Genomic DNA, 27,092 nt, shown 5'->3' on the forward strand with positions numbered 1-27,092 from the left:
TAGCTGTAACAGATAGCAGTAATTAGTTCTTTGTGCGAGTAAACTGGATGTACCCCCTGCCCCCTCAATACCCCTACATGCAAAAGGGCTAGATTTCAAAGACTAGCATTATAAGCCATTATAAGGCACACCAACATGTCCCCACTATACACTGTCGTCTCAAGGCACATCCGCACGTCCACACTACAGACCCAATAGACTATAAAGTGTCAAAGAGCTACTGACTCAACAGGGATCCCACATTTCCACCCCTGGCTACACTTCCAGAGGGAGGGGGCTCAGCAGAAGCGGTCTCCGCCCCCATCAAAGGCTGACAAAATATCCATGGGCGGGCGGTTATTTACCTCCCGTCACAGAGAGGTGCGGCTCTGACGGCTTTTTCAGACCAAGACTGACAAAGTGACCACAGTGATGCTGGGAGGGGCGGGTGCCCCTGGGGGACTGGGAGACTGAGGCGGTGGGGTGGGGGCGATCACACTTTGGGAGGAGATCCTGAGGTCACTGCTGTTTGGTAATGAGAACATGTCAGGGGCCTGCCGCATCGTTTGATCAAGCAGTTGGGCAGACGCACTAAGGTGAGACTGGTGCAACGCCTCAGGTGCGAGCCGTGCGGAAAAGGTGTCTGCTCTTTGGCTGGAGGCAGGTTTGCTTACACACGCCGCAAGTGCCTGCCCTGTGTCTGTGGTCCCTCGCCTCACCTGCACTAATAACAGGTGTCACCGGCTTGGTCCAACACGCTCGCTCCCTGACTGAGTGCTGCTACAATGTTGTGGTTTTTTTCTTGTGATAGCAGGGGGTGGGGGGGTAACATCACGGCTGGAATTACATCACAATGCCTGATTCCACATGCTGGGAAACACTAACCTCTGTTCTGCGGCCACAGGGAAAGCCCAGCACGTGCTGGGTCACGTGCCTCACTGAATGATCTTGATGGCAGTGTGGAGTGGTGCGGTCAATGCCTCTGGGTCCAGGTGTGGTAGGGGTGGACTTTGAGCACTTGGGTTTGCTGTAAACCAGGAAGTTAATCATCGATTGATTTCAGCAGATATGTTCATGTTCTGTCTTGCATTTGTGTTTTGGAGTGGGGTGTTATTTAGCCTGACTGAATGTGTATGTGTGTGTGTGTGGGGGGGGGGGGGGGGGTTGGCGGTGCTGTGTTGATCTGTTTGGGATTGTAAATGTTCCACAAGTGAGTCCTAACATTGGATAACAGCTCTTACATCATGATCCCATGGTTATATTAAGTCAGACATCCTCCATCAAAATATCTGTGTAATACGTAGAGATACTGTATGTTTAGTTCATTTCTTAAACAATGAACACTGTCTCTCAATAGTGATTAATGGTGAGCCAGCACCATGACCGCAGTTGACAGACGTCACATCCCACAGTAGGATAATCTTGTCCAAATTTTTTTTATTATCCCAGTGATGTTGACTTGATTTTTTCCCAGCCTTTATTAGTTGTTTTCTTAATGAGTTTTTTCCATTTGGCTTCAGTCTCCTGAAGCAGTGTTTGGACAGGTGTTGTGCCTTTGAGCTGCGATTATCTGACTGAATTTCCCTCAGCTTTAATTTAAGCACCTTCCCAGGTTGCATTTTCCCCCGCAGCGTTTTGATTTTCTGGGATCGGGAAGCGGGCGGAGGGTGATCTTCCTCCTGGTCCTGCTTTGACCTCCTCCTCAACTCGGAGTGAAGTTACAGCAGGAAGCGAGCTCCTGACGCCAGCAGCTACGGTGCCGCCCTGCTCCTCATGGAGGATCCTTTGTGCATTCGAGGATCTCATGAAATCTAATGAACCTCCAGTTCCTCCTCTGCCCTCGGGGTTCAGCACTGAAGCTCCGATTAAGGTTTTTTTAATGGTCCTATGGTTGTGTCTGCATTGTTCTGCATCCTCTGTAGTAAGTGTGTAATAAAAACATTTGAAAATTCAGAATTTTTCTTGTGCTTTGTGTTTCATGACAGCACCCACACCAGAAACAATAACTGCATTGACTCGGAAGCTAATCTGCAACTGAAACAGTAGTTTAGTGGAGTTTTACTGGGAGGATAACAATACTCCGCCTTTCTCCATTTTCTGTCTGAGCTTTTTCACATGTTTCGCTTTCCCCTGCCCTCCCCGAGAACTCTCCACCACTGTCCTCACAGGGTGTCACTTTCACCAACAGGTCAAGCCCTTCTGCAGAGCTGCTCTGTGATGATTATAAACAGAGATAAATCTCCTGGCACATCAACTTTCTGCTTGTAAACTAATCAGGTGAAAGGAAGTGTGCTTCCCAGGGAAGGGTCACTGTGGGTACGAGGACGTTTAAGGGGGACACCTCCTGCTTTTACGTAATGACTCAATGAGCTGGAAAATAAAATCAAATATATCGCCACTCTCCTTCTCCTGCATCTGTTTTGCTGTTTTCTTATGTGATTTTATTCCTATTTTTTTAGTGCCTGGCCAAATTGGCCGAATGTGAAAATTAAAAAGGAAACAACATACACAAACTCTGGACTGAAACGAATCCCCTTTTTTAAATCATACTGTCTCTGCGTGAGCTGCGGTACTGGTGAGGTACAAGAGAAAGTAAGCAGGTCTCCATCGGGGTCATCAATGTATACAATAAGACAATATCAGGAGACAGCATACCAAAGTTGTTTTACCTTATCAGACTATACATGGGCAGCATGTAGCGTAGTGTTAAAGGAGCAGGTCTTGTAACTGAAATGATGCTGGACTGATTCCCTGTTAGGGTACTGCTGTTGTTCTCTTGACTAAGATATATCACCCAGCCTCAGTAAATGGATAACAGCTGTACAAATGGATAACATGTAACGCTGTTACCTATGTAATCTGCTCTGTTTGTGATTGTTAAATGACAATACTGTAACGTATAAGGTAACGTGGTGATTTGTCTCCGAGGCAAGTTTAATAGGTGTACTTCAATTTATTGAAGAAGCGTGACCTCTAGTGGTTGATACGGGTAAAAAAAATATTTCACAGTACATAATTTTAAAACGGTGTGTTCCAGTCCAGGTCTTGGGGGTGCATACTGGCGTGTCCATTCAACTTGACAGTCATCTGTGGGTCTGTTGTGGAAGAACTGTGCAACTGCAAGTGTATTTGTGAAAACAAATACATTAAAATATGACAGGCATTTTAGTAATTTCAAAGTTTATTTTCAACAAAGGTACTTTCAGACCTGGTTTGTTTGAATGATTGTTTGATGATCAACATAAGTGCAGTTCTGCTCGTCTGGATGTGTATGTGTGTCTCTGTTTCTCTCACTAAATTTCTCTCACATATACACACATACACACACACAATTTTCTGTTTCAGGTTTTGAGAATGTTTTCAACATGCATTATTCTATTCAGCTGAGATGGAAAAAGATACAGATATACTTCGCATAACACGGTTGGTTTCGAGCGTCTCTGGGTTTAAACCACCCTTTAAATTCACCGAATAAGACATTCGATAGTTGTTTTTCGAGATCGGTGCTGCGCAGACTTCATGCTCATTAAATCATCTGGATTGCCAATTCGTACTGTTGACTACACTGTATGTGATGCACATACTATAAAGATCGTCGATGTTGCACAAAATTAATATTTAAAAACGCGATTTAGGGCGTCGTCCTGCGCAGAACTCCGAGCTGAGTTACTGATCTGAAAGACATAGTCATTGCGTTCCTTTGTGGTCTCCGTAGCCGATTCACGTACGATAATAGTCGGTGGATGTGCGCAGAAACGCTCCCACCCCTCTCCGCACTGTCTGCGTCGGCCTGTCGGACGTGACGCGCTGTATTTTCCTGTGCGCTGTTTTTTCCAGTTCAGTCGAAGGAGGAGGCCGAGTCGAAAAATGGCTGACGGTGTGGATCACATCGACATTTACGCGGATGTGGAAGAAGAGTTCACCCAGGTAGCTGCTTCTGTTGAACCTTCACTCCTCCCCTGCGAGTTTATTTCCGTACAAGTGCGAGTGTGCTTTTGCACGTTTGGAAAAAAAGAATGCACGGCTATTTTCAAAGCAGCTTTTGCGAGCAGTGAAAACTACTGCAGAGGCTTTCTGGTTTTGTGTAGATCAGAACAGGGACCTCGAGGGAGCTTATCGTCAGATTGCATGGAAATTCTCATTGTCCGTTGAAGTGAATTTCGAAATTGGCATTCGTGAGGGTTACTATATCCACTATAGCTGATACCTTTCAGATCGCGAAGCTTGGTTTGTGTTTTAGCAGCTTGCTATCCGCGATAGGGGAAAATACGCACAAAGCGAGCCCATCAGTGCGTGCGTGCATTGTTTGCGTTGCAGGCTCTAACGCAAAGAGGCGGGCAAGGCCTCGCATGTTCAACCAAGGTGCGATCATGCGGTGGGCGATTTAACGTAGTTTGTCGGTCTAGCCAGCCAGCAATCAACACACTTGTGCGAACAATAGAACTGCAACGGAAATGAACAATTATTTATTTTTGTTTTGAGCCGCCAGTCTTCAGCAGTTTATGCCATTTAACTGGTTAACGTGGTCCATCCGTGGATGGCTGGACTGGATGGCGAATGTGATGTTGCTGCTTCGTGTCATTTAATCTTCTTGGCCAGCTTCCAGCTACTATTTTGACTTAACAGCCTAACGTTAGCTGGCGACTTGTCAGGCAGTTTGGCTCGTTGCTTGCTTAGCGTGCATCCTGTAACTAGCTAACGATATCTGCCTGCTTACCTTGTTAGCATGTTATTGTCACTCCCGCTAAATTGAAAGTTGCGCCGATTCAGTCTTGATGGACAGTATTTGGATAATGACTCGGTTAATCGTCTAAGCCAGAGAGTTAACATTTATATATGGGAAAATACCCTTCTGCCTTCCTACGCACATGAAAATATGTACTTTCAATTCGAGGCTTGTATGTTGAAATGTAGCATATCTTCTTGCAAACTGATATATGTAAACAAGTGTGGGCATCACGGAACATTCATCTAGCTTACTCTCTACCTCATCGATAACCTAAATCCTATGATTTTGCTAGCTGGATAATGAGCAGAAGTGATAGAGCATCAAGCGATCTGTACCAATTTACGTAACAGCAAGTTGTTACCAGACCGAGGAGTACGTTGATCTGACCGTCCCAACATGATTGGACATGTGCAGAATATCAAGAGTTCAACTCCGCTATGGCTGCAGGAAGCTGAATGCGAATTGGGAACAGCTGCGAATTTTGCATTTGCTAATGGTATGATAATATGATTGTTTTATTTATTTTCATACCACAAGGCACATCAGCGCTGGAAAAAAATCAAAATCAACCACCAGTTTCCACTTAAGATAGGAAAGCCTACCTCTCAGGGCATGGTGAACGTTATTCTGTCTGATCACTTTTAAAAGATCGACGTAGCAGACATCTTTAAACAGCTCAAACCATTGTTTTCCTGCCATCTGCTCTACAAAGCAGGGTACTGTTCAAAAGGGATTTTGCCTTGGGTGTTTACTTGTTGTGTTTTTTTTTCCAGAGGTACATTAACAATGTGTCCATAGAAAATCTGTTCACATCATCATTAATGATCATGTCCAGCCGTCTTGTGAAAGTATTTTCTTTTCTTTTCTTTTTTTGGACTTGAATTTTTTAAATTCACATGATTAGGTACCGGAGATCTTGGAGTAATCCAGCACGGTCAGTCGAGGGCAAAGCTGCTATATTTCTCAAGAAGATCAACTCAGCAGCCGGTACAGCAGTAATCGCACAGAGCAGCTGAGTCACCGACACCGGTCTTCAGCCCTACCGATGGGGACCGATAGGTTGAACCCTAGCAGCCTCTGACCACTCCCAGTGCCCCTTTGTGCTGGTTAGGTACCCAGGAACAGCATCAGGTGGAATAAGCGCTCAAAGCGCTGATTGATCTTTAGCAGCATGCATTTAAGCTTGTGTCCACAGTAAGCAGTAGATATTTTGATTGGCATGTGTAATTGTTTTGTGTTCAGTGTACAACTCCAGCACGTTGCTGCTGTTGGTACTTGCTTGACGAGGTGATGCAGTTGCACAGAGGTCTGTTTTTGACAGAACGCCTGAGTGTTAGTGATGTTCTCCGATTTGTCTGAGTTTTGCCTTGGGTAGATGAGAGCTGAAAGAAGCGGGAAGGCTGTGTCTGCAATTTGATGCGGGTGGTGATCTCATTAAAAGAGCGGTATGTGGGGTTAGAGGAGTTGTATAACGCAGCCCTACACGCCTGGAGGTAGGAGGACTGGTCCAGAGCAGACACACACCCTGCCCTTGGCAGATGGCGCCTTTCTGCCTCAGCCAGCATGCTTGCCCAGCGCCTCCTGTACCCGGAGCTTTAGTTTGCCCCCATGGGCTGCATTTGGGCACTCGAATGATCGGAAACAAGGGCGGTTTTTGTGAACGTTTGCACGGAGGCCTTGGAGAGAAAGGGAGAGATCTGCTGTGTGCCACGGCCTGGCCTGTCACATTATACTTTGTTGACGTTCGCTTGTAAAAATTTAATCTGGAGCCGGGCGCAACTCCCTCTGCAGGAGATGGAACCCAATCCGCACGCCCCCCCTCCCTCGGTGGGTCCCACCTATCACACTGGGGAGCAAAGTTCAGGGCCGCCCGGGCCAGGTTAAGCTCAGCCTTCGCGGCATTAAGCAACATGTCGGCATTAACCAGGTCATGAATTAAGCGAAAGCCAGTGTTTGCCCTGCCGACTGCCGCAGTCACGCACCGAGACCATGAGACCTTCCAGGGATTGGCGGAAATCAGCAGAGCTTCGGGCGTCCTTTGCCAGGACACCCTTGCTCACAAGCACAAAATGTCCCCCCCCCCCCCCCCCCCCCCGTTCACTCCATGGACTTCCCCCCGGGGTGTAAAATGGACTTGCGCATGGATACATGAGACCTGGAGACTGGCCATAGGTCAGCCAGTGTGGGGGCGATGTCTCTAGAGGCTGTTGCAATCCTCTGTTTGGACTGTCCTGGGGTCAGTGCTCAGCAGAGCAAGGGTGCCAGAAATGGAGACGCTCAGCTGCGCAGGAGAGGTTGCTTATTAAAGCGAGAGTGTTTGCTTTGGCGTCACGGGTTAGCTGTTACCTTGGGCTGTCTTTATCAATTCAATGGAGGCAACAAATAAAAATGCCATTTACGTGCTGTGTATATCAACATCCCATTCACCAAATAAACAAAGCAGCATGAGATGGTTTTTATTGAACTGTTTTCGGGGTAGTAGTTAGTCGACAGAAATTACAGAGAAACAGAGAAGGAGGTGATATAAAGCTATAAGCTATTTTGTATTTTTGCTAGGTTTATAATTATTCTGTGGATTTTTGGATTTTTTAGTATTCAGATGAATCCTAAATATACGCTTGCGTTTATGCTCAGTTTTAACCCAACACCACATTGTCACAGAACCGCAGTTATTTATACATAGACGGTTTGCTTAAATCTGAATGTATGGCTGCTGCAGCCAAAAAGTACAGATATTGGGCTGCGTCTGACAGGTCTCTAACCTGTTCAGGCTGCATAGGGTAAAGTCCGAAGCCCTCTTTGCTGTTTTTAATCAGATAGTGGGAGTGTGACCCTTTCTGTTTGCCGTGGCGGTCAAACGCGTGCCTGTCATTGGTGCTGGTGGTTTGGCCTGTAGCCACAACGCTGCTGTCCCGGGAAGGAGGGGCTGAATTCAGTGGTTATGAGTGACAGTTTCCATGGCATTCATTAGGTATGCACAGTCACTGATGTTGAATGTTCCATCAACATTTAATGTGCTGTTTGTCTCCTGGTGTTCATGTTGTGTAGAGTTTAAGACTTGTGTGGTTGTTACAGCATTGATGCTTTTGTAAGATGTGAGTCCCCCCCCCAGCCCACCTGCAGGGCAGTACTGTTCTTTCGCCGAGAGTTTTTCAGTCCTGTTCAAAGCGGACGAGTCTGGCGGGACACTCGTTTTATTTCCATCCGTTTCTGTTTCACAGGAAGCAGAGTACAACGTCCACGAGCAGATAGACCTGTACGATGATGTCATCTCACCCTCCGCCAACAACGGGGACGCCCCAGAGGACCGGGACTACCTAGACAACCTCCCCCCACCTGTGGGCAGTGAGGGGGGCAAGGGCGCCCCTCCCAATGTGGTCTACACCTACACTGGCAAGAGGATCGCCCTGTACATCGGCAACCTCACATGGGTGGGTGCAGGGTACATCTTCGCTGAAGCACTGTCCCTGTTCAGCTCTCTTTGCCGGCACTTTTGTCAGGCTCTTTATTTGGTAGCTTGCGCCTGTTAATCTCAAATCGTTTTTCTGTTGTTTGGTTCCAGTGGACGACCGACGAGGATCTGACCGATGCCATTCGATCCGTCGGCATTAACGATGTGCTGGAGATCAAGTTCTTCGAGAACCGGGCCAACGGGCAGTCCAAAGGGTGAGATGGCCCTGCTCTGCTCTCTCTCATGGCGGGGAGAGTTGCCTGCTCTCAGCCTCTGGCTCTCTCTGTGGAGCCAGAAGTCACTGGCCATCCCTTAGACCTCAAACACGGGACCACTTGGCCTGTTTTTGGCTCTCTTCCATACTGGACAGTTATAATGAGCGTTTGTTTTACTGACCTTGGATCAGTGCTCGCAGGCTCGGTCTGTCCCAAGCATCTCTGTTTACTGTTTATTTCACAGCCAGTTGTATCCAGAGCGACGACTGTAGCGTGATATATTAAATACGGGTCAGAGGAGCAACACGACCCACAATAACAGAGGCACAGAAATACCACAAGAAGAAAAACATACCAGCAAAAAAACACAAATCACAAATATCCTTCAGGGAAACATGCTTAGCTAGTTATGTGGTACTTAAATAGAACGTAAATATGATATGCGAAAGTAAGAGGCGGCAGTGTAGCCTTAGTGCTTAAGGAGCAGGATTCGTTACCTAGTTACCAGTTTGATTCCCCGCTGGAACACTGCTGCTATACCCTTGGGTAAGGTACTTAACCCATAATTGCCTCAGTAAATATCCAGCTGTATAAATGGATAACGTTGTAAGTCGGCTCTGGATAAGAGCGTGCTAAGTGCCTGTAATGTGATGTGATGTGAGATAAGGAGCGGCGTGCTGACGACGAACGTGTTCCCCCGCAGGTTCGCCTTGGTTTGCGTGGGATCAGAGGCCTCTTCCCGGAAGCTGCTGGACCTGCTGTCCAAAAGGGAGCTTCACGGCCAGAACCCCATCGTGACCCCCTGTAACAAACAGTCACTCAGTCAGTTTGAAATGCAGTCCCGGAAAAGTATGTGGAGAGGGATCAGGCCTCGCACCTTTAACAAATAACCGCAGCCGAATGCTAGACTCTTGTCATTAACGCCGTCCTATTGCTCTCCGGTTTAGCAGCCAGCTCAAGGAGTTTTAAAATTGGCGCCTGAACTGTTAGCAGTTTCTGTATTCAGTGGAACAAAAGAGTTTTATTTTTTTTCCACAGATCTGTGTGTGGGAATGGTTGTCATTGACTGTTTAAAGGGGCACTCTGTCCAATTTAATTTGATAAAATCATTTGCTCCCCCCCCCTTATTGGGAGCAGTTCTGTGCTCTTACATGTGTGGGTCTGATTCGGGCCGTTCCAACCCAGTGCACGTAGCCGATCTCTCCACGGCACTCTGATACGTGTGTATCAGATGTAGACCGCCTCTGGAGTGCCCCTTTAAAAACCATGCATGCATTCTTCATAAACAGTTGTTGCAGAAGGACGTCACCAGCATGCCTTCTCTTGGGCGATAAAGAGCTGCTTGAATATTAGAAAGCACTGGCCAGTCTTGGCCTGAGCTGAGCACAGCAGTGTTGTATAAGACGAGTAACGGCCAGGGCTGTGTGCTGTGTGTATACTGTGTAGTACTGTGTTAATGTTAAGCAGTGTGCTGTGTTTTGGGATGGAGAGGGGAACGCGTCCGCACCTGCTCAGGCTGTGCCCTCTTGTCCGCAGGCACACAGTCGGGGCAGATGTCCGGGGAGGGCAAGGCCGGCCCCCCAGGAGTGGGCCCTCGCGGCGGGTTCCCCCTGGGTCGAGGTAGGGGGCGTTTCCCCGGCCCCCCCGGCCCCGGCAGCGACCGCTTCCCAGGGCCCGTGGGACCCGGAGGGCCACCCCCTCATTTCCCAGGTAAGCCACACCCCCTGCCCCCCACCCCTCCCGGCCTCTGAGGGCGGGGAGTAAAGAGCTGCGCGACGAGGTCCACGTCTGCCACCAGGGAGAGCAGGCCGAAACCAAAGTGACTCCACCCGTTTCCCCTCTGAGCCCTGCCAGCGTCCCCGCCTCGCCCTCGCTTCTGCAGCAGAGACCCCCCCCCCCCAGGCCTCGTTTCGGGGGAGCGACCCCTCCTCTCTGTGCCTCCGCCGGCCGGATGGTGCCAGTTGTGACTGTGGTCTCTTCTTCCGCTAGGTTCTGGGATGGGGCCCTCTGAGCTCATTCCTCATAGGCACCAGGACAGCCATCTGATGGAAATGAGTTTCAGTGGCTTCCAGCCGGGGCATGGTGGGAGCTGGCGACCCAGAGGTGAAACAGCCTCATCTCCTATCCCATAATGCTCTGTTAAGACTGACTAAGACTGCCCCCCCCACAACACTCACGCATCTTTTTTTTTTGTCCTCTCTGTGGAGTCCAGTACAGACTCCTTCCCTCATACCAACACCCCCCAGCTATGGCTCGGCTGTCTCTGGTGCTGTCCTGGGTGGGGGGTTAGTATTTGCAAGTCCTGTGGTAGACCACAGTCAGAAGTGGTGGGGCGAGGGTGTGGGGGGGTGTACCACGATGCATTGCATTACTGCTATTTTAAGCTGCTTCACTTTTGGGCCCATGCTGTGGTTAGCCGAACAGCCCTCTCTAGTGTAAGGAGAGCAGTCCTGCCCAAAGCTGCCTGCTTTTCGCTGCTGTACTGCTGGGACCCCGGAATCTGCTTCAGAGCACCTCTGTTTGCTCGAATGCCTCTCTTCCCAACTTTTTCAAAGCCCAGACTTTAGTTTGGGTCTTCTGCCCTGTTTGGTCACTCCCAGAGCTCAGATACAGGCAGAGGAGGCGTACAGCCACGTACTCTCAGGAAGGCTAAAGGCCACACATGCACAAAGCCTGCCTCGCTTTCTACCCTGGTAAACCTAAAGAGTTTGGAGAAGTGGGGCTCAGGTCAGTCATTGACACGTGTGCATTTTATACACACACACTCACAGATATATAGCTACTAGCAGGATATCTGATGGAATCGCATGACTTTTCTTTGTTTTGGAGAGCTATAATCCGACCATTACCGTGCTGCTGTTAGATGTAACTTTCAGTTTACAACCTATTTTTATAATGCCTCCTGTTCATTTCACAAAAGCGAAACCAAACAACCTGCCCGTACCAAAGCGCTCCAGTTATCCCTCATACCGTAAACGTCACTGCACAGGGGACTCGGCTGCTGGTAGTATATGAACAATACAGATGGAGGTGCTGCTCCTGTCTGCAAAGAAGAAAACTTCTGTTTTGGACGGGATTTCCCAGGATAAACACGAGCTGTGACAGTTGTAGTGAAGCGATGTGGTTGCATTTTTAGTGAAACGTGAGGCCTAACATGGTTTTGTTTTGTCCAGCCTGAGCTTGAATGATTGATGCATTCCTAAGATCTCTGCCTGTGGGAGTGCCCCATACGCACTAGCTCTGAGATACTCAGGCTCGGCCATGCCCTGTGCTTCTTCAGGGTGCGGCTGTGTGTGTGTGTGCGCAGGTGTATTTGTGTGTGGGAAGATCGGCTTGTGTTTTAGGGTACCCAGATTGCGCACTTGCAGTAATGGTGAAGCAGGCTACCGAGTTGCCCAGGTCTGAGTTCCACTGCACCGTGTTTCTGAATAGCTGCGACTGGAGTTTCCTCTCATTTTCCACAGCATGAACTCCCACTTTGAATGTAGTCACTCACTCCCGTACGGTCTCGGTCACTCTGTTTCCATGGTGTTAGTCCCAGTTAGCTGAGTTGCAGGGAGTCTGAGTCTACTGCGTCTGAGTCTTAAACTGCATGAGCGGTCCTGTGTGTGGTGTTTGACCGTTGAGGCTGATAACCACACCTGAAAAACAGGAAATTGCTTGCCTGCATGCACAGGTAGGCCCAAAGGCGGTGCAGGGCAGAGCTGGGAAATTTGTTGTTCTCTGCTCTGAACAGCTCAGTATTAAGTATGCGGAAGACAGACGTGAGCTAGGTATGCTGGGAAACCCCTACTTTCCAAAGAAGAGAAAGGCGGTTGTGGGTTTATAACTGAAATGTATTTGTGAAGAACTGCTTTATAAATAAGCTTCTTGTGTAATGTTATAGCAATGATGGCATGCCCCTTTCTGCTGCATAATGCACATGTTAGTACTGTTTCTGCTGTTTGCAGCTGGCAGTGTTATGAATCCAGTCATGAGTGGAGCTATGATGCTGTCAGTCAGGCACTGGTATGAACCAATCAGAAGGCTTTTCTTGGTCAAAGCATTGATTCTAGTCAGTGAGTCATTGGTTGCGTAGCACCATAGTTCCACCTATTTTGGTATTCATGAAGCCCCAATGTCATATCACTGCTCAGTAAGCAGTCCTAACATGACCCCCACAGATTTGGAAGGTCTCTGGTCTTTGATTTTTGGTGTGGATGTGTAATCACAGGTGAAATGGTCTGTGTGTTTTTTCACTTTTTCAGGAGGTCTTCAAGGGCCCCCACGCCCCCCACCTGGCCCTCCCGGCCCCCCAGGTCCCCCGGGGCCGCCTCCTCCCGGACAGGGCCTGCCCCCGCCTCTTTCTGGGCCGCCCAATCGGGGCGACCGCCCCCCTCCCCCAGTGATGTTCCCGGGCCAATTCGGCCAGCCGCCGATGGGACCCATCCCTCCCGGCCCCCCGCCCCCTGTCCCGGGCTACGGCCCGCCTCCCGGCCCCCCTCCCCCCCAGCAGGGCCCCCCTCCCCCAGGACCCTTCCCTCCTCGCCCCCCAGGTCCCATCGGGCCCCCGCTCGCCCTGGCCCCCCCGCCTCACATGCCCGGCCCCCCTCCTGGCGGCCCGCCCCCAGCCCCCCATGTCAACCCGGCCTTCTTCCCTCCCCCCGGAAACAGCAACATGCCGTCGTCCGACAGCCGCGGACCCCCTCCCAGCGACCCCTACGGCCGCCCGCCTCCCTATGACCGCGGAGACTACGGCCCCGCCGGCAGGTAACTTTGCGCCGCGCTCTTTTGATTGGGCAGCAGGTGCTGCCATTCAGTTTATGCTCCACCCCTTTCCTTCTCCAGCCTTTTCTACCAAGCTTTTCTGTTTTGTTTGTGTAGTAGTAGCTCGTGTAGGTGGAGTTGGTGTCTGCACCAGGAGCACAGTTTTGAATTTTGAAATCCTCCAATAGCAATGCACGTTTGCATTAAGTTGATAAGTTGTTTCCTTTTAGTTCCTTCATAGCAGTGAAGTGTTGTGGTTTGGTTTATTGGTGTTTTTGCAATACTGTTCTTAATTTTAAATCTCATTAGCAAGATGTGCAAGTATCTTTGTCGAGTGAAGTTACCATTCTCAGAATAGCGGCAGTGGGTTAAATACTAGCTGTTTATGTGCTATGTTTATTAGCATTGTATTTTGAAGTTTGCTCAACAGGTTATGAAACTAAATTGCGGGGTTGAGGTCTGTCATTTTAGTTCTGGTCTGACCTTTTGGGATCTGTTTCGGTAATGGCCCAGTGGTATCTAAATGGGTTATCTGTTGTTGAGTGTTTGCCATAAACCACAGTAAGGTCCTCATGGTGACATGGCTTTATTGCATTGGATACAGTATCATTGTGAGGCTCTTTTCTGTTTGAGGTCATTTATAAAGCAGGGTGGTCTAGTATTGGCTGTACCACTTGAAGTGTGTGTGTGTGTAAGTTGACAAGAATGAGTATAGTCGCGCAATTATCCCAGATAAGATAAGATAAAGATAAGAGTCTTTAGCCACCTTGGGACTGGCCAGCACAGAGTGACTCTGAATAAAATAGAAATTAGAATCTTCCCAGGGGTGTAGTGAGGGAGGTGCTTGTTGCCGTTCTCAGATAAGTTTATGAATGGTATTGAGTATCAAAAATGTCTAAATAGAAGCTAAATTGGGGGTCAAGGATTTTTAGAAGGCGGATTCTGTAAATGCCCTTCTTCATGATTATATTTTATGATAAAAAAGAAAGCCATAACTTTCCAGCTTGCCTCATGCCACAATATATGGCAGTCAGAGCCATGGGCTGGCTCAGGGGTCATGTGTGTGTGTGTGTTTTCTCTCCGTAATGCTTGAAGATGTTGTGCTGTTTTAATTTCCTCTGCTCCACACTCAGAGTAGCCTCTGTTAGTAACCCTGAATGTAACCTTCTGGCTGATTGCAGTAACCCGCGACCCTCGCTAATCTGCGGGTATGACCTAGGACCCCGCGACCCGTGGATAAATGAGGGAACGGTCACTCTGAAAAATGGCGACCAGCACTTACGCGATTCGAGCGATTCAGGGTTAGTAAAAAAAAAAAAAAAAAAAAAAATGGCGGTAAAAGAAACAGGAAACAGATGAAAGAAGCAGGCCTGGCTTCTGAGTGAGTGCTGCTTTGGATTTTGTTTGTTTTGTTTTGTTTTGTATTTTTTGTTGCTTTTGAGTTTTGCGGTTTTGCTTTGCTTTTGTTTGAATTAAAACTGAACGGCCCGGTTTGACAGGCGGAGGGAACCACGGACTGGGAAGCGAAGGTAACGAGTGTGCAGCCTGGCGTGTGGCATTGCTAAAGCAGAATACTCCATCCGTCGTCGAGGCAGATATTGCCTCCAACCACTGATCCTGGATCAGTTTGAAGCATTTGGCACAAAATGGTTGGGGCAAGGACAAGGCTTGGATTTACTGATCTGGGGCTGCAGCAGTCATATATGTTAGAACAATCTATTGAATATCAACACAGGTATTTGAATTACGGAAGTCCTGCTTGAAGTATTAACATTGATAGTTTCAATATTAGTAGAAAAAGCATTTGACGTGTATGCTCTGTATGATAAAGTGTATGGACATGCTGTATAGCAGTGTGGGCTGGAAAGATCCTTTCAGTTTTACAGTTCCTGTCTGAATGTTAAGCCATTGCTAGTTGCACATTTTGAGACTGGTTTGAGGTCAGTGCTGGAGGGAAGCCTTTTTGCCCAACAGTCAGACTGTGTAGTCTGACTGGGACACCAGCAGTTGGCAAAGTGATCATCCGTATCATATTAACACATGCTGGCCTTCAGGGTAATGCAGTATCGTCACACCAGATAACTCTTTCACAGAACCGAGGCTGCAGTTTGCTACGGTTCTTCCCCCTTCAGTATGGCTGCTTGCGCACTTAGTGGTCAGACTGAAGCGTGTTTCTGATCTTTCAGGAAGTGTGTAACAGCAGAGCACTCCAACAGTGTAATGTGAACCATGCTGATGGAATGCTCCTGTTTGTTGGTGAACTGTGCGACCATTTCTGGTCCAGCAAGCAGGCCAACACAATACGATATCTTGGAATCTGCAAAATGGCTTGCCAGAAAAATGTTATTGGAAGTACACGCATTTGTTTGTATTTATGTATATCAGTAGAGAGACTGGTACATGATGAATTTTGCCTTGTTTTTAGTTTTGTTTGAGGTATTATGTGTAATGTAATGAGTGTTGATTTGCCATACCCAACAGAACTGTTCATATTGAAGGTGGTAAACGTACAAATGCCTTTTCAGTTTGACGGTTAGTGTTGTATGCAGATATTCCCATAGCTGTGGTGGGTTTGCTTGGGTAGTTCTGAGTAATGTTCAGCTTCGGACTGAAGTGAGTATGTCTTCTGAGTTGAGTGTGTCTGTTCATTTATTTCTTGAGATGGTCTGTACAGTAGAATCTGAATTGGTGAAAAGCTGGAACCCGTTACATTGAACAGAGTTCCCATTGCAGCCCTAAACTGATCCTGGATCAGTGCTTGGGGGCACCACCGACCCACAGCTTGTTTCTTTTTTTCGAATGAGTTGTGTTGATTTCTCCCTCTGCGCCCTTTCTCCTTTTCACTCTCTCGCTCGCTCTCTCTGGTTGTTGTGCTTTGTGCAGTTGAGCTCCCCAGAGAAAATTCCGGCCTTGACGAGCCTTCATCTGTCTCCTCCTCCTCCTCCTTCCTCCTTCTCCCGTAGGGAAATGGACGCCGCTCGAACCCCTCTGAGCGAGGCCGAGTTTGAGGAGATCATGAACCGCAACCGGGCCATCTCCAGCAGCGCCATCTCCAGGGCGGTGTCAGACGCCAGTGCAGGTGTGTGTGCATGTTTACACACACACAAACACACACACGGGTCTGGCCAGGTTCCATTTGCCTCCGTCACTTGTGCCACAGTGGTGCTGATCCCAGTGCTGTTAATCATTAGCCCACTTGGCTCGCCCAGAGTGTTTCAGGTAAGATTATTCGGTTTATTGGGTGCCGTGTTTAACGGTTTTCCATTCTGATCTGTAGCTGACTATGGAAGTGCGATCGAGACCCTGGTGACGGCGATCTCCCTGATAAAGCAGTCCAAAGTGTCGGCCGACGACCGCTGCAAAGTGCTGATCAGCTCCCTACAAGACTGCCTGCACGGCATTGAGTCCAAGTCTTACGGCTCCGCCTCCAGGTAAAGCCAATCTGCTCTCCGAGCTCGGTTCCTGCTGTCCTGCTCTGACATCCTGTGTGGTCTATGGTCATGGAACATCCCTCCATTCAGAGATGAAGGGACATGAGAAAGACATGTATTCAAATCAGAAAATTAGTCTTAACTGGAAGAAGGGGGGGAAATGGGTAGTTCATTTCTGAGTATGTAGATTATGTAAGTCAAACTGTATTCTCTTAGTCGATTCGAAATCTTGAGAAAAAATTATGCATTTTTATTCGAGGAGTAATGAGGAAACAGGATGTACCTCTTTGAAATGACTGTGCTAGCACTGAGGTGGCGAGGTGAAAGAGGGGCTCGCGGGTGGGTGTGGATATGCACACTCTGTGGTGCGCGTGCAGCTGAGGAGTTTGAGACACTGAAGGGAAAGAGGGGTGGTGTGTGGCGAGTGTGTCCACGGGGGTGTGTGGGTGGGCAGCCTGGGCGCGTTTGCAGTGGATGAGGATGTGCCCTCCCCCCAGAAGACGGGAGAGGTCCAGGGAGAGGGACCACAGCCGCTCCCGGGAGAAGAGCCGGCGCCACAAGTCCCGCAGCCGCGACCGCCACGAGGACTACTACCGCGAGCGCAGCCGAGAGCGCGAGCGACACCGCGAGAGAGACCGGGACCGTGAGAGAGACCGGGACCGCGAGAGGGAGTACCGCCACCGCTAGGGAAGGTGTGTATACCCGGCCGCCCGCCGACTCACCCGCTTTCCCCCCGCAGGGAGCTGTGACAGTACATTGTAGGATAGCCTCAAGGGTGGGCCCCCAGGTAGGTGGAACCTACACGGTGAGTAAGTTTCTATTCAGCTGTGTCTTTGCTGTTGACGTGTGTGTGCTGGTGTGTATGTGTGTGTGTGTGTCAGGGCATTAAATATTTGACTATTAATGATGTGTTAACTCTGTATCTTGTTTCTGATGCACAATTACGTCATGTGTTTGTGTGCATACCCCAGAGGCACTTCCTGTAGCTCATTTCCTGTGGGGGACATGTGTAAATTTGCCACTTTGGCTTGACCTTTTGTTTTCCTTGAAAGAACACAGCTGGCTTATTTTGTGACTTTGAAAGACGGGCTAAAATAATGTTAGATGGAGTACTGTACAACCATTTATTTATGCAGTAATTTAATCTGTAATGGAATATTATTTAACGTTCTGTACTGTATCCCCAGATTTGTTTCAAACCTTGTCTTCTGTTGTACAGTCTTCTAACCATTGGTAACTAATCAACAGCTCTAACTTAGTCTCCATTACTGTTGTGTGGTGCTGCTCTTGTGTTGTGGGCAGATTTAATGAATCAAAAAGAGGCAGTTGCCAGATAATCTTGATGGGCACCCAGCTGGATTTAATGATTTGTCTGACCACTGATGCCTTGATTTGAACTGCAGTGTTAAATGTATTCAGAAGCTGATCATTCTTAACCTAAGGGTAAAAAGAATAATGTTACACACCCTTGAAATACAGTAGTTCAGCCTGGAAATTTCTTTAATACAACCTTTTAAGTACATTGTTGTGCTCAAATTCTTCAAATGCACTCTTGAAGTTGGTTTATTGTGGGAGAAAGAAATTTCCAGGATTGTTTAATTATCAGATGATTAAATGAAATCAGATTGCTAATTGCTTGGCCATCAATTTCTCAGAATACTTTGTACTTTGGTAAAACACCATATTGTTCCTGCCTGTAGGTTTTTCAGGTCTTGCAACCTAATCTCAAAAGTCTTTTTTTTCTTTCTTTTGTTTTCATTTGTACAGAATATCAATAATTCTGATGTATGTGTGAGAGTGAGTCCATGTATACAGCCATTTTTAGTTGAAATGGCTTAGTCTTAGGAAGCTTGCCATCCATGCTAAAAAACCACACTTGGCCGACAGCAGGAATTTTTCTGTCTTGCTCTTTGGTTTGTTCAGTTATGCATTTTGAAGGATTTTTTTCAACAGCTCTGTCTTAGCCATTATGGATGCTGGTATAAGCCCATCCGGGCCTGTCTCTGTAGTTCTCTATGCTATGTGCATCTTTCCGTTTTGCTATGTGTAGCTCACAGACCGAGGCAGTTTACTCTACCAGTTATCTTGTAAGTCATTGTAAATGACCTCCTTTAAGAATGGATTATAGCTAGAGAAATCACATTCACACACTTCAAGTGTACAGAATGTTCGCGTGAGGGATACATCACATTACATTCTGTGGCTCAGACATTTAAATGAATTAAGAATGCTTTTGGTGGTTCAGAAGAGCTGAAAATGAAATTATGTCTGTACGTGTCTTCAAAATCGTGATCTGAGCCATGCCTATAATGCTTATTTAATAATATGCCTGCACATTATTGTTCAATATCTATACTCTTGAGACATTCTGATAATGCTTAAGTCGTATTTACATTACATTCCCTCTGTCACAGGGTTTTAAGAAATATTGTAGTTTAGCTTTTTTTCATGAAGTCAAGTTTGTGGTGACTCTTCTACCCTGATTACTGAGGCCCGATGACAATGCTGGTGCTTGTGTAGTGTGCTCGGAGTGAACAGTGAGGAGTAAATAAGTGCTCTTTCACTAAATGGGCCTCTTGTTCTGCCAGCTGCTGGTCAGGATTCAAGAGTCACCACAAAATGGCCCTTGACTTCACAGTGGCCATGTTGTGTTGCCCACTGAGTAATGTTCTTTTTCTGTTGTGGTGGCTCCGTGCAAGATTACAACGCTCTTGTTTGTACAGCTGAATAAGCCTGTTATTCCTTGTTGGTCTTTCAAAACCCCTTTGCGTGTGAAAGATATGTGTTCGTTCCATTGTAAGATGTCTCAGCCATTTCGAAAATGTAATTTGAAAAAATAACCCACGGGCAGTTGAATTGGGCATTGAGGTATATCCAACTGGTTTAACATGTACGGGAGAAAAAAAGTAATATAGTCCACATTGACATGGAAATGTCTTTAAAAAAACTCACATTTTAACTTGCGAAAGATGGCGTGTGCTACATTTGTGCATCAAGTCAAATTACTTTATTCAGTCACTTAGGACCAGAACAGGTACATTTGTATAGAGAGAAGGTAATGGAAAATTTAATATTCCACTTTGAAAGGGTACAAATACTCATTGCAATAAATGGCTTAGTACATGTGTCAGAATCATTTTTCTGTATTGCAAAATTTGGTGATCTGGTTTAAAAAAAATTGATCAGAGAATTTAACCCCATACACTTATTATGTGTGAATGTAATCTTCATGCAAATAAACTCTTACTATCAGCTCTTACAATATTTAATTCACTACAACCTATTATAACCAAATGAAGATTAGTCTGCATTATGGATGATTGTTTTGTTTGTATCTGGAAGTTGATGTGGGAAATTTCAATGGTATGACTTGAGTTTGAACTTGAGGTGGAATATTTTTATTTGTTTATTTTTCAGTCTTATTTAGGAGGGGGGGTTACTGATTCTGTTAGCCATTTGAATAGTTGCCTCTTTAGTTGTACAGATATTCAAAGAAACTACTCGGGTTTTGAATTGAAGACAAGTTTATTCCAGCGGTGGGGTCAATTGGTAAAGGTTGAGTAAAGTTTCACACTGGTGCCAGAGAGAGGAAGTTCTAAGTTAGGGACTGTGAAGTATTGTTATACCTCCCATCAGCACCTCTGTGAAACTGCCATTTTTCATATTGAACTCACCCTGGGGTTCTGCCACCCATAAAAAACCACTTTACAACATGTCTGCCCACAATAACAGGATTGCAAATTATGTTAGGGCCCCAGTGGCTGAAGGAATATAAAGCATGGAAGGGCTAAATTATTAGGCGTTTTGTGTGGTAAACAAACAAATTGAAATAAATAAGTCTCAAAAATATTTCCAGCCCCTTTACACAATATTTGTGTATTAGTATGACATATGCATATATTTGGGTCACTAAAGGGGAGGGGAATGAATTTTGTTCGAGCATGATCCTGGAAAGAAGAGCTGTGTTATTTGTCATGAGTTCTGTATGCTTTTTGTGAGTGGAAGACCAGCCTCCTAGTGGCTTCTTTCTGACTGTTGTACCTCCTCTACCCTGTTTCCCTTGCACGGCTACAGAAAAGCCATTTGATTCGGTGTGTATTCCCTGTCGTCTGAATGTTCACACAGCTTTTAACGTCTGCGTTTTGTTTAGCGTTCCAGGTGTGTATGTGCTCTGAAGAAATGACTAGCCCCTTTTCCAGTTTGTCTGTAGGTACCGTTGATGTTTTGCAGGTATCAGGAAAGCAGTGCTGGCACCATGCTTAATTCCCACAATTTTTTAACTTTCTCTCTCTTGAATGATTCATGAATATTTGCATATCATGGTATCTCTGACCTCGCTCTGGCCTTGATGTCCACTGTGCCTTTAAATGAATCTCTGAGGATGAAGGGTTTCCACCCAAAAATGGAAGAAAATCCTTTTTCTTCCCCGTCTTTTAAGGAAAGCCGCTCAATCCAGTGTATATTTTGATATCCTGTGATGAATGAACATGTCTTTTGTCGCAGAATTACTTCTGCATAGAAATCTATAAATTTGGAGCTCTTTTTTGGCTTCAAGCCTGAAACTGCAGGTTCAGTGCATCGTTTGAAAATGGTGCCGTGGTTGGGGCATGGGTATCGTAATGACCCAACTCAAACCCCTTGGGCGAAGTGAGCTAGGCTCGCTATAGAAATTTCCAGCATTAGGAGGATACAGCATCGATTTGGCACTAGCCAGCTCATCAATACTGTAAATGCTGCGGGCTTCATTCTCCATTTACTTTCAATCTAATATCAGTACGTACAGCCTCCAGCACTTAAAATTCAAGCACTAGTAATGTGATTCGTGTAGAAAAAGCTGTGTCATGCTGGATTTGAGAAATTAAAGAAATAGCCCTGTGAAGAAATGATATATTCATTTTTTTTCTTCATTTTTTGGGTTGAACTCTAATTCATCCTAGCATTTGCCCAGTAATATTTTCAGCATTGTTCAGTACTGTTTGGGCAATGGATAAGCATGAATCCTTTAATTACATTTGGTTGTTATTCAGTGGATCTTATGACCAGCGTTGGCTGAGAAATGAAGGGGTCTGATTACCGCTATATGTTTGAGAGGGGAGGGTTATAATGCTGTTTCCTGTGATGCACAGAAAGTCTTGAATCTGAACTGTTTTGAATTGCCTAACTTTTGTACCATGTAAAAGCCTCTTGCAGCTCTATGCGTTCCAACACCTGACTCAATAATCATTTGTAAATTCCATGTCTGAGAATCTTAACTGTTTCACATTGTAGAGGTGCTGTACTAGCCACCTGGCTACTCTACCGAATGTAACTGCTGACAGTTCCAGATTTTGAATCCAATTCTGGCATTCCACATGTTTATCAGCCGTTGGGGCGTTTACCTGGTGGAAGAGTTGGGTAACATGATGAGTTGTCACATGATGCAATGTCCCTGTGTCCGTTATCATGGTGACGAAATGGCATTCACATCCCTGAAAGCCATCGAAGCTTTCAAAACATGGTTTATTCCTCACATTGGTACTCTTCTCATAAATGCTTGACTCAAAGTCCCTGAAACACGTGGGGCTACATGAGTGTATTGTCCACAGTGTGCATGCTTCTCTCTTGAACCTTCACTGACTCTTTTATTGCAAGTGTCTCAAAAGTGCGTAGATTCAGGATGTAGGCGTTGTGCTCTCACCTGTTATGTATCTCATCCCTCCTACCCACACTGCCGCTGCCTCCCTATCTTCATAACCCTGCTCTCATTCCCTCTCTCTGCTCCTCCAAGTCCTGGCCACGATTTAGCTGTGCACCCCGTCTGTGCCGCCAGTAGACTAAATTGTAGATGGTGGAAATCAGATAAGCGCAGAAATGTCAGGCTAAGTTGGCTGCGTCTTACATTTTGATATTAATGTGTACAGATGATACCTCTTGAGTGTGCTTGTGTAACACACACTGTTGGTGGCCCAGTACCTGTAAACACTTTACACGAGTACATAACCTTGAAGGAATACAGAATTAGATTAATTATAATAAAATTATAATATCAGTAAATAGTGTGTGTAAAGTGTCCTGTTAGCTTCCCCATTTTGGCCTTCAATGCAGTTGTTAGCAAGTAAGACCATTCTGTTCTCTGCATTTGCCGTATGCTGTTCAGTGTCCCCATTCTGTTGAAACTTCTTAGATACAACTGTTACTGCCAAACAGACTTTTTGTTATTGAGGCATTGACACCTGGCAGTAGTCCCTTAAATAATTTTATTCAGTCATATGTGTGTGCGTGAATGTGATGGCAGTCTTGCATTCAGACACAGGCAGTGTGTGTTACATTTCTGATCAGGTTACTTTTAATTTGCTGTACATTTGAGCATGTTTCCACATGGATAATTATCATTAGCCCAAGTATAATGGACCCTTCCTATGTTTCCCCAAAGAAGAAAATTTCTCAACATGACAACCAAAAAAAAAAAAAAAACGGTATCGGGACATTTCCAAGTTCAGCACAGCAGTGAAGCCAACCAGCGCACAGCACACGGCAAATTCTATCAACATTGTAGTGAGATCATGAATATTTGTAGAATGGATTGACTGGTAAAGTGTTTTGAAATCTGAAAGTGTCTGCCTCAGCATGTCCCGCTTTAAGCTAGGTAAAGAGGTCCAGCAGACATAGAATCCAAACACGTCACTTTTTTACTCGCAAAGCCATATATGTCTTGCACTGTCAATGACTTCTCAGCATAGAATCGACTACTTGCCAAAGCCCATGAGTTGTGCTGGTGGCATTCCTTGCATTTCAGCTTCTATTAATTACTGACCATTATCCAAAATACTATATTTGTCGCAGCCTTACGGCCCAATGCCTCGACTAAAGGAACATTTTTTTGTTGTTTTTATATTCTGTTTTCTTTCTTTTTTTAAACTCCAAAGTGCTTGCATGTCCCGTGTCTCCTCTTTCCTCCTTTTGTGTGTAGTTAGAGAAAAAAAAAACAAAAAACGAACATGTACGTTACTGGGCTGCACCAACCAAACTCCACCCTTCGTTTTGACACATTACAGCTGAAGGAAGAGGATCGGGAATCGCAAGGCTCCGCCGGGCCCCATCAGGGATGGACCAGCCTCTCACCCATCTGTCTGCGTACGGAAGGACTGGCTTTCAGCCTACACCACTGTGTAAGGCAGAGCAGCAGTAGAATAAAGCAAAACCAACACTCATGGTAAAAGAAAAAAAAACCTCCACAGCTCTTTTTTTTATTTTTTTATGTTGCTTACAAAGTTTTATTTGATATTAAAAAAATGAAATAAAACCTGTGTGATTAAAAGTTACTGCTTTGCAAAAGATAAAATTGCCTGTTCTCCCATAAAAAAAGACATACAGAACTTTTTTGACAGCTCATAATGTGTAAATTGTCATTAGAAATTGTCATTAGAAATGTTTTTATAGGTTTTTTGTTTCGTTTTTTTTTTTTTTTCCCTGGATTGTTGCAGTGTTATCTCTTGTTTGGATAATGTCTGTAAACGTGAAGGCTTTGATTATTAAATATAGATTTAGTGTTGTAATAAACCGTTTACTGGGGCTGATGCTTGTTCATATGCTACAGTTTCCTCTTGCATTCCTCAACTCGCCAGTCCTCTTCATTTATATTAAATGTGTATGTGTCGCGCCAATTCTTTCATATTGAATTATACCAAATTCAGTAGCGGCTTTGCCTGTTTTCGTGGAGGGAGGTATGGTCTGTGTACAGGGATTGCATCTCCTTTGTTTTTTCCATATTAAGTCATTGACAGCAATATCCATGAGATGCAAATTACAAATATGCCTTGTGGTAGAATGATTCATTTGTTGCTGGTCAAACACATTTCGAAATATAAAACTCCTGTTTTGTTGTAAAGCTTTGCGTTTGTCATGCAGTAGCTGTGACAGTTGGCTGTCTATACACACCAGGCCTGTGATTTTTTTTTTTCCTTTTTTATGAGATATCACCATTACCTTGGTGCATTCAACAGGGATAGTGCTCCTGGTGAATTTGACATTTGACATGAATACTGACAACTGTTTTGGTGATTGCTGATTTCTGTTCTGTGAGTGTGCATGATACTTGGACAGAGACCATATCATTAACTAGGAGAAAGTTGTATTTTCAATGCTTTTTGTAGACACTTTTTTAAGGCCAGGCGGTAAAAATGGCAATGGGCAGTGACTATTTTTGGATTTCATTTGAAATGGCATCAAGCATTTAATGAGCTGAAGTTTCACCAAATTCACTGGATTAGTCTTAATTGTCGAATTTTTTTCTATTTGTACAACTTCAAAATGATCATATGAAGGTTCTCAGAACAGAGGGCAAGTCATTTGAAATGGTCTTAACCACTTGGTTGAAATTGTTCAGCAAACTTTGTGGCATTGTGTTGAACACGTTGTGTCATTTTTTGGTGTTGTAAGGCGATGGTAAGTCCAGTAGTCTTACTGTGAACGCAAAATCACAGCTGCACTGATTTTTAAATATTAGCTCTATGGCAACTGCATTAGGACAAATGCTCTGAGAGGTATCAAAATTTGATTTTTGTATTGATATTTAAACCTTCCATTTGTGAATGTTCTGTGTCCATGATATGTTTTTACCATGTTTTCATGAATTCAAACTCAGTGACACATGGTGGTGATCTTTGATTGCCATATGAAATGCTGGTTTAAAAAAAAAAAGACCAGTGTTTTTAATGACATTTAGGGGTGTGGTGGTGGTGGAGACTGGCTGTAAATTGTAATGCCATTGGAGAACAGATTCTTGGGTAGCTTTAGTGGGTTTTTAAATGCAGCATATGTAGATGTTGGTGTGAGAAGCCACCAGGGGTCAAAGCAAGAGGCCACAGCTCCAGACCTCACGCGGCCAGCTCGGCTGTCTATAGCCTTGTCTCTTCAGTGCCAGGAGAGGTTCATTACCCAGCCTGCATTTAGGATCTCTCGTTCTTACACATTTTCCAAGCAGTAGCCAGTGAAACCCTCTCGAGCTGTTGCCACGGGAGACAGGAGGTGTGTCCTCTTGCTGCCAGTGAGTATGCTACACTTACAGGAAGTCCCTTCCCACCAGCTCGTTACCATAATTGTGGATCAAGAATCTGAATTTGTGGGGGGGGGGTTTTCCATGAATGTCCCATAATTGATTTTTTTACAAAAAAAAAAAAAAAAAAACACAAAAAAACATTGCATTGAATGAAAGAACAAATGTTTTCCTATATTAGTTTGCACCATGTCATGCTTACTGCTATCAACTAAATTAACCAACATTTGAAGTATATTAATACTTCATCCAAATACCCTCGCTGACCTCAGTTTTGTACATACAGAATGGCTAAATTTCTCTACTTACTTGTTCCATTTAGCTTGTAAATATGAAGAAAAAAAAAAAAAACATTTTGCTCGTTTCTAGATATTTCTTACAGGAATTCTTGTCATGGCTGATTTTTTTTTTTTAAAGAATGTCCAGTGGTGCTTTTAGAGCAAGTTTAGTACCTGACAAGGTCTGCTGTCTAACAACTCTTGTAACATGTTCCGGAACACGGGGGTGGGCAAGTTTTTAAAGATGCACTGTCCTGTTTTGTGTCTTCAATAAAATAGATTTTGCTAACTTTGAGAGCATAGTGTTTATGACGCCGACGCCATCTTCTCTCTCCGACAGTGCCCGCTCAACCCGAAATATACACGCAGTAAGTTTGCCAAATTCATTGTGAGATATGGTATTTTAAGTTCTGTTTTTTTGTTTTGGGAAGAAGGCATCTGTACAGAATTTACCTGTGTATATTCTACATCTTGTCTGTTGAAGCTCTCGTGTGTAATTGGATTCTGTGAATGTGTTGGTCGAGGCACTTTTGAATGTTCCTGTTAAATGTTTGATTCATTTCAAGGTAAGTTTTTTTGTTTTTTTTTTTTTTTTTGGGGGGGGGGGGGATTGTCAAGAAAAACGTCTTTCACTTTGTGCTGATATCAGTGACCCTTGATCTGACCCAAGGTTTCGTGTGAAAATTACTTCATTCACTTTTATTTAAAATAGAATTGAGGTTTCTTCTCTTAACTTTGTGCTAACATTGTGGTGATGTCAGTAACTCTACAGACCCCAGTGTGTCAGCGTGGTATATACTCATAACTGTTGCTCATCCATTTTCAGGCTGCATTTAAGAGGTACCCAGTGTGTGCCAATCAGAAAATGAAGCCAATTCAAAGTATTTGTTTGGAAGTGTTGAGCATTTTGAAGTAACTGTAGTTGTGTCCACTGACCGACTCTACCAGCGTTCAGGGTTTCATTTTCAAATACTTTGATACAGAAAATTTAAAAGATAACGCTTCAGTCTAATAGTGTACATGTTTAGAAGAGGTCGTTGTGGTGAAATAGTCTGGGGTGTCCTCTAGGTATAGCAATGTGTGCGTGAAACGTGAGTCTAACTCCTCTTGCCTCTCAAATTTATCAGCACTTAAAAACAGTCCAGCTCCATTGCAAGGTAAGTTGTCTGTTCCTCCCCTCTCAGAAGATGGTTTTTGATGCCGGGCTTTTTTTGAACCCCTCTCAGACT

General features: G+C 45.3%; 1 protein-coding gene across 2 annotated transcripts; it reads left to right on the top strand.

Annotated features, from left to right (window-relative positions):
• Nucleotides 1-3,808: 3,808 nt before the first annotated feature.
• LOC118771804 (cleavage and polyadenylation specificity factor subunit 6) lies at nucleotides 3,809-25,700 on the top strand. Of its 2 annotated transcripts, XM_036519860.1 has the most exons (11): nucleotides 3,809-3,906; nucleotides 7,930-8,139; nucleotides 8,271-8,374; nucleotides 9,078-9,223; nucleotides 9,911-10,084; nucleotides 12,622-13,123; nucleotides 14,302-14,421; nucleotides 16,084-16,199; nucleotides 16,398-16,551; nucleotides 17,052-17,243; nucleotides 23,586-25,700. In XM_036519860.1, the coding sequence occupies exons 1-10, from the start codon at nucleotides 3,847-3,849 to the stop codon at nucleotides 17,236-17,238; spliced, it is 1,773 nt and encodes a 590-aa protein (XP_036375753.1). In that variant the 5' UTR covers nucleotides 3,809-3,846; the 3' UTR covers nucleotides 17,239-17,243; nucleotides 23,586-25,700. The 2 variants fall into 2 exon arrangements, with proteins under 2 accessions (XP_036375753.1, XP_036375755.1); XM_036519862.1 differs by lacking the exon at nucleotides 14,302-14,421.
• Nucleotides 25,701-27,092: the final 1,392 nt, after the last annotated feature.

The sequence above is a fragment of the Megalops cyprinoides genome, chromosome 25 (assembly GCF_013368585.1).
Source record: "Megalops cyprinoides isolate fMegCyp1 chromosome 25, fMegCyp1.pri, whole genome shotgun sequence".
Lineage (NCBI taxonomy): Eukaryota > Metazoa > Chordata > Actinopteri > Elopiformes > Megalopidae > Megalops > Megalops cyprinoides.

What these genes read in the sequence shown, in the direction of transcription:
- LOC118771804 (XM_036519860.1), top strand. Translation starts at nt 3,847, where the DNA reads ATGGCTGACGGTGTGGATCACATCGACATTTACGCGGATGTGGAAGAA. An exon ending in GCCACCCCCTCATTTCCCAG is followed by an intron (nt 10,085 to 12,621) that starts GTAAGCCACACC and finishes TCACTTTTTCAG; the next exon opens with GAGGTCTTCAAGGGCCCCCA. An exon ending in GACTACGGCCCCGCCGGCAG is followed by an intron (nt 13,124 to 14,301) that starts GTAACTTTGCGC and finishes GGCTGATTGCAG; the next exon opens with TAACCCGCGACCCTCGCTAA.